The sequence below is a fragment of the Podarcis raffonei genome, chromosome 12 (genome assembly GCF_027172205.1).
Source record: "Podarcis raffonei isolate rPodRaf1 chromosome 12, rPodRaf1.pri, whole genome shotgun sequence".
Taxonomy (NCBI): domain Eukaryota; kingdom Metazoa; phylum Chordata; class Lepidosauria; order Squamata; family Lacertidae; genus Podarcis; species Podarcis raffonei.
In genome coordinates, this window is record NC_070613.1 from 24,815,430 (window position 1) to 24,825,020 (window position 9,591).

Sequence of the window (9,591 nt, forward strand, 5' to 3'; positions counted from 1 at the left end):
GATGAGATGCCAAGGCAGCTCCCCTTTCCCCTGCGCTTTCGGGCGCTTATAAATTACCCCGGCGGCGCCTCTGCCAGCCTCCTCTCGTCGTGGCTGCGCGCGCTCCGACGAGCCTGTGGGCAGCTCCCGGCAGCGGCACCGAGCGGCTCGCGGACCCCGGCAGCTCCAGCGAGGAAGACGGCCAAGGCGGACGACGGGGAGCGCCCCCCTCTCTCTCTCCATTCGGCTGTGGAGCGAGCAGGATTTCCCCAGGAATCTCCGATCCCGCTCACCTCGCCGAGCTGGTGTAGCTGACTGCTGAAGAGACAGAATGAATGAGTGACGGAAAGAAGGGGTTGGAAAAAGAAGAGGGGGAGAGGTGAAGGGGGGAAGAAAAAAAACCCGCGGGAAGGCAGCGAGAGAGGCGATCGGGAGGAGCAGAAGAAGGGAACTTGATTCGAGCTGGCACAGGCGGGGGGAAAAAGTCGATCGCCAGCAGCAGCATAAAAGTGTGCGCGGCTCCTCTCGAGGGGAGCAGCGGCGGCGGCGGCAGCCACAGGTGCCCCCGACGTGGAGCGAAGCTCTCGGGACTCGGCCTGGGGGATCGGGCGAAGGAGCCCTTCCGGCGCGCTCCTCCCGGCCGCGAGGAGGAGCACGAGGGCGAGCAGCCCCCTGGGACGCGGGGAAGGTGCCCCGCGAGGATTTCGGCTCGAGGAGGTTCCCGTCCCGCCATCAAGATTTTGTCCAAAAGCAGGCAAGAGGATCGCCCTGCGCTGAGCCGCCTGGTGGGCAGCAGGCGGCGGCTGATCGCGGCCGGAGCGCTGGGGGTGGTCATGGTGCTGCTGCTGGTCATCCTCATCCCGGTGCTGGTCAGCTCGGCGGGCACGTCGGCGCACTACGAGATGCTGGGCACCTGCCGCATGGTGTGCGACCCCTACGGCGGCACCAAGGCGCCCAGCACGGCCGCCACCCCGGACCGAGGCCTCATGCAGTCGCTGCCCACCTTCATCCAGGGCCCCAAGGGAGAGGCCGGCCGCCCGGGCAAGGCCGGGCCCAGGGGGCCGCCGGGGGAGCCCGGCCCGCCGGGGCCCGTGGGCCCGCCGGGGGAAAAGGGAGAGCCCGGGCGCCAGGGCCTGCCGGGCCCGCCCGGGGCGCCGGGCCTGAACGCGGCCGGGGCCATCAGCGCCGCCACCTACAGCACCGTGCCCAAGATCGCCTTCTACGCGGGCCTCAAGCGGCAGCACGAGGGCTACGAGGTGCTCAAGTTCGACGACGTCGTCACCAACCTGGGCAACCACTACGACCCCACCACGGGCAAGTTCACCTGCTCCATCCCCGGCATCTACTTCTTCACCTACCACGTGCTCATGCGCGGCGGCGACGGCACCAGCATGTGGGCAGATCTGTGCAAGAACAACCAGGTGGGGCCTGGCGGGGAGAAAGAGAGGGAGGGACGGAGAAAGCCGCGGGGAGGGGAGTCCGCTTTAGGGGTGCAGCAGCAGCAGCTCGGATCGAGGCCAAAGAGGTCAGGCTTGCCATCTGTTTTTGTTTGCCCGCGTTGGTATTGCCTGGCACGATTCTCCTGGTTGGCCAGCCAGGTGGAAATTCAACAGGTGAGGCAAAGGCGAGAAGAGCGCGTTTGTGCCAAAGCTGCACCTGTTGAATTTCTGCCGGGGGGAGTTTGCCAGCCCCGAACCCAAAGGAATTCAGAGGAGCGCCGCCTGGAAGTGGTAGTGAGTAGAAGAGAGGCAGCCTCAAAGCCGGGGAGATGGTGAGATTTGGGAAGGTGCCCAGCGCTTAATTCCTAATGTTAAGAGATCTCTTTTGTCAAACTAGCTTGGAGACTTTTAGGAGCTGTGAGTGGTAGACACTCTTCTTTGTTCACGTGCTGAACGGCTGAACCTGAACGTGGTGAGGAAGAGGGGGGTGCGACGGACAGACAACCCCGGGATCGTTAAAAAGGTCTGCCCGCTCAGAGGAAGGAGGAGCTGCGGGAGGCTCCCAGGAGGCAGCAAAGTCTAGCAATGGCAAGGAAAAGCCACAGGGATCGGCTGCAGCGTCCTGCTGCCGTTACACCCGAGGCAGCCCGCCAGCTCCGTATGCGCAAAGTATTGAGTAAGCGTCGCTGCTTCCCGAGGCGACTTAAGTTGCGCGAGCTGCTCCCTTCTCCCGGCCCCTGCGGCTGGATAAATGGCAAGGAAGGGCTTTTCCCTTCCCATATGAGGAAAGGCTAAATTAGGGAGGAAGCTGTGCTCATCCATAAGACAAATCCACGTGAACGCCTTTCCTTTCTCCCCTCCTCCGCGAGGGTAAACAGCGGAGGCTCCACGGGACGTCGGACGCGCGTCCTTATGAAAGAGCTGCGGCTGGCGGCAACCCCAGGATGGGGGGCTTGCGACCCCCATCGACGTGAAACTCCAACTCCCATCAGCCTCAGTTGGCAGGGCCAATGGCCAGGGATGATGGGAGCTGCAGTCTGGCACCCGAGCCTAAGTGGGCGCGTTGGAAGGGGCGGTTCAGTCAGTCGCTGGTGCCTCGGGGGCAGAAATGTTGGCAGGATGAGCCCGGTGCAAAAGGGCGGGCTGGCCGCCTTTCGCAGCAAAAGCGCACATTGCCCTCCGCCCCGCCTCCCATTAAGTACAGAGAGTGAAAGTGCCTAATTGATGGGGCTCAGTGGGCCGTGAGTCGCAAAAAGCAGGCGGGCGCCGGGTCAATCAATTCATGCCGGGGAGGGGGAAAGGAGTCCTGGGAGAGAGAGGGAAACGGACTCGTGCGAAAGAGGAGCCCCCCGGGGGGGGGGAATCCGGGAATAGGAATCTGGGGCGGGCGCGTCCCCACTGGGGCACCCGCCTCCTCTCCCTTCCCGAGGTGTGAAGGCGGCGTCTAGTGGAAACCCCCCCATGGTGGTCGTTTCTGAGGCAAGAGAGAGGACCCCCCCGCCTCGTTTAATTGGGTCTCTTAATAAACGCTCCTCCTCCTCTTTCTCTCCCTGCCCCCCAGCCGCCTTCTCAGAGTCACAAATGAGCGAGGCCACAACAACAAAATGGGTTTATAAGGACTCAGTGGACGCGGCGCGAATCCGGCCGCGCTCAGTCATTAAGGGCAGAACAACTCACCTCGGGGATTTTGTTGGCCAGGTTGCAAAAAGCGAGGAGAAAGAAAGTAAAGAGCGCACGGCGCGCAGGCGTAGTTTTTACGTTTGTGGGTTTTTTGCGTGTGTGTGCTTTAAATGGAAATAAAAAAAACTGGTATGAAAAGCAGTCCCGTCGAGAAATGCTTCCCCTCTCTCCCTCGCCCTTCCTTCCTTTCGCGCGTCGCCGGAGGGCGAGGGAAAAGCGCGGGCCTTTTGCTGCGCGCCTTCCTCGTGGCGCCGGAGTCGCCCGGCGGGCCGGAAGGAGAAGAGGGTGGGGATTGTGGAGGGGCGGCTTCCCGGGGGTGAGGAGAAGCTCCTGAGCAGTGGAAGAAGGAGCCATTTCGAGACAGGGGAGGCTCTCCATCTGCTCCGACGACGGAGCAGGTTGGAAAGGATCTCTCTGGGGGACCCACCCACGCTTCCTCGAGACAGGAAGAAAATGGCCGGGGCTGGGAAGGGACTGGGCTCAAGGGAATGGGAACTTTCCGCCCCAGATTCGTGGCTTTAGGCATAATAACCTGGAGAGTGGCCAGCGGTATTTTTTTAAAAAAACACCAAAACTTTTTTTATATATACAAACTCAGCATTTACAGATGGAAAGACGGGGAGGGTAAATGCTAGAATGACAAGCATAAGTTCAAGATTCATGACGCCGCTGGCACTGCACTAAACATAACCCCGGCATTACAACCCTATCAATATATGTTTTTTATTTACTCAGCAACAAGTCCTGCGGTGCTCAGTTTGGCTTACACATCCACAGGGTCGCATAGGGGAAGGAACTTTCCAACCTCTGTTAAGAGGAAGGTCTGTGAAGAGGAAAGCTTTTAAAACAACGTCATCTTTGCTTCCAAATTTGGCACCCCTTCCCAGCCACACTTCAAGGCTTCACTAGGCCAAACATTAAAAGATCACACATTTCTATAAAGTGAAAGGCATATATAATCCATTTTAAGTAGTCAAAATGGTGGCACAACTGCCTGCTTCCTTTGGCTTTAAAGTGGCCCCCAGAGATCTGACATACATACCACACACAAACACACTTGCATTAATTATTGTCTTTGTAAGCAAGATTGATAATGGCACAGGGTAAGATAAAATGAGTCAGAACATGAGCCTAGAAGGGCTTTGTTGATGCAGAAGTCCAATAGATTGTTTATGGGTGAAAATAAAGTATAATAAACATTACAGATGTATGCACAATCAATAAACATTTAATCCTAAAAAAGGGAAAACCAAAAAAGGAGTTTGATCAAACTATATCACATGTCGTAAGTTTAGAAATAAGGTAGCTTTTCAAACCTTTATCAGAAAGTATGAATTTTACATTTACTTCTAAATAGTTATTTTATATCAGTAGGGTGCTAAATGCTGTCCAATAAGCATAGATTACACCGTTTCTCCCCAAAGGGCTTTTGTTTTCATGTTTACAGCGACTCACCAGACTATTAGGGGTTCACTTTTAATATTTTATTTTCATTCATTACTTTATATAGCCTTAATTGTAGGTAGCACAGTGAACATGATTTCACAGTATTCTAACCAAGGTTCCAAAAAAGCTGAAATATGATACTGCGTGTTTGTAGAAAGTGCCTGAGACTGAAGAGATTTTTTTCCTGAAAGGCAGAATAATGAAGCTGAAATTGCTGAACACTGGTACTGGGGAATACCAGTGTACTGTAACCAGATGAGAGCTCTTTCAGTCACTTCAGCTTTGTGTTAAACGGCAGATCACAGATGGAAGCATCAAAGGCTGGTATATTAATCTGATACGCCACTTAACCTTTTGTTTATGGTTTCTCAAAAGCACTGTAAAAATGAAATTATGGGGACATCAGTAGAAATTAATCAAATTAGCAAACACCTGCCATAAATATTGCTTTTAGAGATGAGACCACATTGTTAAACATTAAATACAGCACAGCAAATTGCCATGTCTCACACGTACAACCATCTGGTTAAGGGGGAAAAAACTTTTTAATTTTGGTTATTAAAAAGCATTATTAACACATGATAGAAATAAAAACAGAACACAGTAGAGTGCATGGCATATTTTTATGATCATAAATATTAAAATAAGCCTGAAGATAGACTAAGTACATAATTCCAGACATTTATAAATTGCTTAATTTAGTCACTATACAAACAGAATAGACAAATATTGATCATGCAGCTCTGAACTCAGTTTATATTTATTCAGCCATAAGAAATTCTTAAGACATTTTTTTCAAATTAGTGAGTCGCTTTAGTTTGGGGGACTGATCTGATGAAGCTGGCAGCTAATGAACTTGGACAATAGAGCTTTCAATACAAAATATTGGTGGGACTGGCCAAAAAGAGAGCAGGGTGTTAATAGATTCAGCATGGTAATGTAGGAAAGCATGAGTACCAAGAGTGAATATGACTCGCAGGGTTGGGGGTGGAATCATTCAAGAGCAACATTTATTGAATATCTCAAGGACTCCCATGTAACACATTGCCTTCCTTAACAGTTAGCTTAAATATAGAAGTGCTGAAGCTATAACATAATTGGTTTGTTTGCAGTTTTAATGTCCCTGTATACTTGTATAACTCAGTGAGGCGAGCCATTGTGAAACTTATGTAACACACACATTAATTGTTTTTAATTTTGAGGCACCTTTAACGTGTGCTGCAATACACATAGGGTTTTTTCTAAGATTGTCCTTATAGGCTTTAAAAAGAAATTACATTGGTTGCCAAACAACAAAAGAGGCAGAGTCTTGCAAAGGTAGCACACACATTGTATGGGATCAAGGTTAAGTCACAAGGCATTGTAGCTGCACACAAAATGACTGCAATCTGCAAAGTATTTTTAGGAGTTCAATCAATAAATCTTTCAATTCTTTTAGTGCAGACAATGTCCATTGCTGTGGAGAGTGCCCACTGCCTTTACATGGTGTTCATAGTGATATATGAAGCACGTTTAATGCTAGAGCCAATAGCAAAATAGACCTCGTGCTTTTTTGTGGGGGAGTGGGGAGGATTCATCAGACTGTAACATAAAATGCTACATAAATTCAACGTGCAGCATTTAAATAGTGCATGAATGGAATTTGCACGATAATTTAAGCAGTCTGATTGAATAAAATGCAGACATTGGTTGAACTTAAAACTCTGTGATAATAATTCAAACAAAACCAATCATCCATTCTTCCTCTTTACTATTTGTAATATCAGTAATGATCTCAAAACAGGGTAATTCCTAGGGATGAATATTTCTGGGATTAATGGTCTGAAGTCACCTGCTCCTCCCAAGCACCCGTTAACCCTTAGGAAATACACAATTTGATAGTTTTTGCCAAGGCAGATCACTTCAATATGTGTCATATTTCTGAAGGTACAAATCCAAAGTAGAATTGCCTAGGATATTATACAGTATATCAGCTTAAATTAGAACATTTGTTAAGCAATTACAAATCTTTTAAGCCTTTCCGAACCTTGCTATATGATGCACAGGAGGAGGTTTTTCCTGCTTCTGTGATTTCTAAGCTTCCTAATACCTTATGAGATCTAGCATGGTGAAAAGTCTTATCCATTGTTAACATTTCTGAATTAATGTGGGATCATATCACATGAAAATTTAATTTGAAAACCTGTCATTTATACTTTTGAAAGGCATCTGTGTATTTATTATTTTTTTACTTACTGTACATTTTTCAATTCCAAAAAGATTTTTAAAAAAATATATCCAGGAGATTGCATGCCAAGTTATGCATTATTTAGTTCAGGTTTGCAAAAGCACTAAATCATCAGCAGTCATGTATATCTGTGGTGGAATAAGAACAGGCAACAAGGCAGATGATGTGTTATACTAACATAAATCGCATACAAATAAATAGTTAAATATTTTGCTACTGAAACCAAACTCTTAAGTTTTCTGAACGATTCTGTTAAACTGGTCTATGTGCAGTTCTACTTCAGTGGGCTTAGGATTGTGGCCAGGTTTGTTAATTATATAAAATTCAATATGGCATTCTTTAAAACTCCAAGACACTTACAACTCTAAGCTTGTAGACACTGCATAATTAAGAATTCAGGATTTTAAAATATAATCTCAAATCAGAAAAGCTGGTGTGATGTACATGTTCCCTGCATTAGTTAAATTTGCTGAATGGCTTTCAAACTGCATATATTCAATGAATGTGGAGGTAGTTGATTTTGTAGCTTGCTCCTGCTCCTGTGTTGCATCTTCTTCGTACATCAGTTTAAACTCTGCCTTCAACATGATGTAAAGTTCATTGATTCAAAGGCATCAAGGGGTGGTTTTATTATATACTTACCCATCTTGACATCTCTATGATAATCTCATATCCTTTTCTCCTACAATGGGCCTGATTCTGATCACGAACCAAGCCAACAGGAGTCAAGTGCAATGTTAGACGGATGCATACCTGTTGAATCTGACATGAGATCGAGACTGTGGCTAGCTTCTCTTGGCCTCCCCCAACCCCCTCCCTCTGCTTAGGCTCATTAGGTGGGATTGTGCTGGCCCAGTGGAATGCTAGCTTATTCCTGTATCATTTCATATGTTCACAAGCTGCTTTGAAAAATTCCCCTTCGTGTCAGAAGCAATTTGTCATGCATAGTGGGAGGCACAGTTCAAGGAAAATAAGGTGCAAAGCACACCAGGCTCACAGAACTCAGCATCATGCTCTATCGCTGCTTGTTTCACAATTCTGTATAGTGTTGTACTGGTTCTGAACACCTCTTAGCATTACAATTCTTGGGTTGACCTTGGGCCTGTCTGTTTCTCATCCTAACATGAGAAGAATAATCCTCACCTATACTACCCTGAGCAACCAAGAGCATGGACTATGTACAGTGCCGGATTTACGTATGAACTAAACAAGCTACAGCTTAGGACCCCACTCTCTTGCCCCCCCCCCCAAAAAATGTAAAAAACAACAACCCTGGATGTACATTTCCAAAATATAAGATAAAAAGCAAATAAAATAAAACCTACATACAGCAACAGTGTTTTGTGTTGTGTAGGCTCCTATGATGGAAATAATGGGCCCTGCCTGCTAGCCTTTTGTTATGTCCAAATGGCTTTAGATACCTATTAGGTCCATAAATTACTATATAGCATATATTCAACACAAAAAAACAGCGACAATTTGTTGACAAAGGACAGCTGGACATATAAAGGGCCCCATTACCTTCAGTAGCTTTGGCCTTATCAAACCTAAATCCAGCCTTGGCTATGCATATGGGAAACAAATACATAAAATAGTGTTTCTAGTTATTAGAAGTGATTTTGCGAAAGGTTACAGGCGTATGTTGATAGACGGTAGTCATGTATTATTCAGTCAAACAAGCTGATGTTGGGTGGTGTAAGTTAAAATATTTTGCTATGGCTGACTCTTCTGCTAGTCTGTAATATGTCAGTAGCCACAGTGGTAAAGGCAAAACCTTTTTCTACCAAGAAGAGCATTGGAGCAAGCCACCTGTTTACTTCCGTTCCAGAGAACTGACGAGTATTATAATTGCAAACCACATATTCTCATTATGTTTTGTTTCATTTAGGTGCGAGCTAGTGCAATTGCTCAGGATGCAGACCAAAACTACGACTATGCCAGTAACAGCGTCGTTCTACATTTGGAGCCTGGAGATGAAGTCTACATAAAATTAGATGGAGGGAAAGCACATGGAGGAAACAACAACAAATACAGCACATTTTCTGGATTTATAATTTATGCTGACTGATAATTAAGTGAAACACAAAATCACATTCTTCTAAGTGATGGATTCATGTGGCAAAAAACACAAAATCGACGAATCAAGAACCCCAGAGGATACTGGCCGAGGGACACCTCATTAACGTGGGGCAAAATGCTACCTGACTCACATCTGTACAACCCAGAGAGTGTGTTTTAAAAAAATATAGAGCAAGTTAAACAGATGTGTGATCCAAAATCACCAAAGCAAAATACTCCTTGTTGTTAGTGTCCATGTGAATGAAGTCCTATATAGATCACAACTTTTATAGAGGAAAAAAAATCTTTAAAGCACTGAATTATTTCTTCGGCATATATGATACTTTTGGTGTGCTATGATCTTGCTGCTTTTATCCATCCATCAGCTTTGGTACTTGTGACTTACCTGCTAACTATGATGCGTGTGGATCCAACTCATAGTATGTGGTGAGGAATGATTTTACAATAAAAAGAAGATGTAATTGAATTTTTGCTTATTCCCTCCGAAGGAATTATTTGCCTTGTCCTTATATGCCCTTAACTACCTAGAAATAGAAAATTAACCTGCTTCAAGCCTTAGCTCTAATTTAACTGTATATAGATGCAAGTCAGGGGTTGAAAATGATTGTAGCACAGTTGTGTCTCGTTTTCCATTTTTCTCTGTTGCTCCAGTCCGTTGATTTCTTACACACATTTTGTAGCTCCAGCATATGCAGAAGGAGTTGCATCACCCACAAGGGTTGACCCATTCATCTCAAGAGA

General features: G+C 46.9%; 1 protein-coding gene across 1 annotated transcript; it reads left to right on the forward strand.

The window, feature by feature from the left end:
• Positions 1-363: 363 nt before the first annotated feature.
• Positions 364-9,316, forward strand: C1QL3 (complement C1q like 3). Its single transcript, XM_053409606.1, has 2 exons — positions 364-1,400; positions 8,660-9,316. Exons 1-2 carry the CDS (start codon positions 813-815, stop codon positions 8,837-8,839), a joined length of 768 nt encoding a protein of 255 aa, XP_053265581.1. The 5' UTR covers positions 364-812; the 3' UTR covers positions 8,840-9,316.
• Positions 9,317-9,591: the final 275 nt, after the last annotated feature.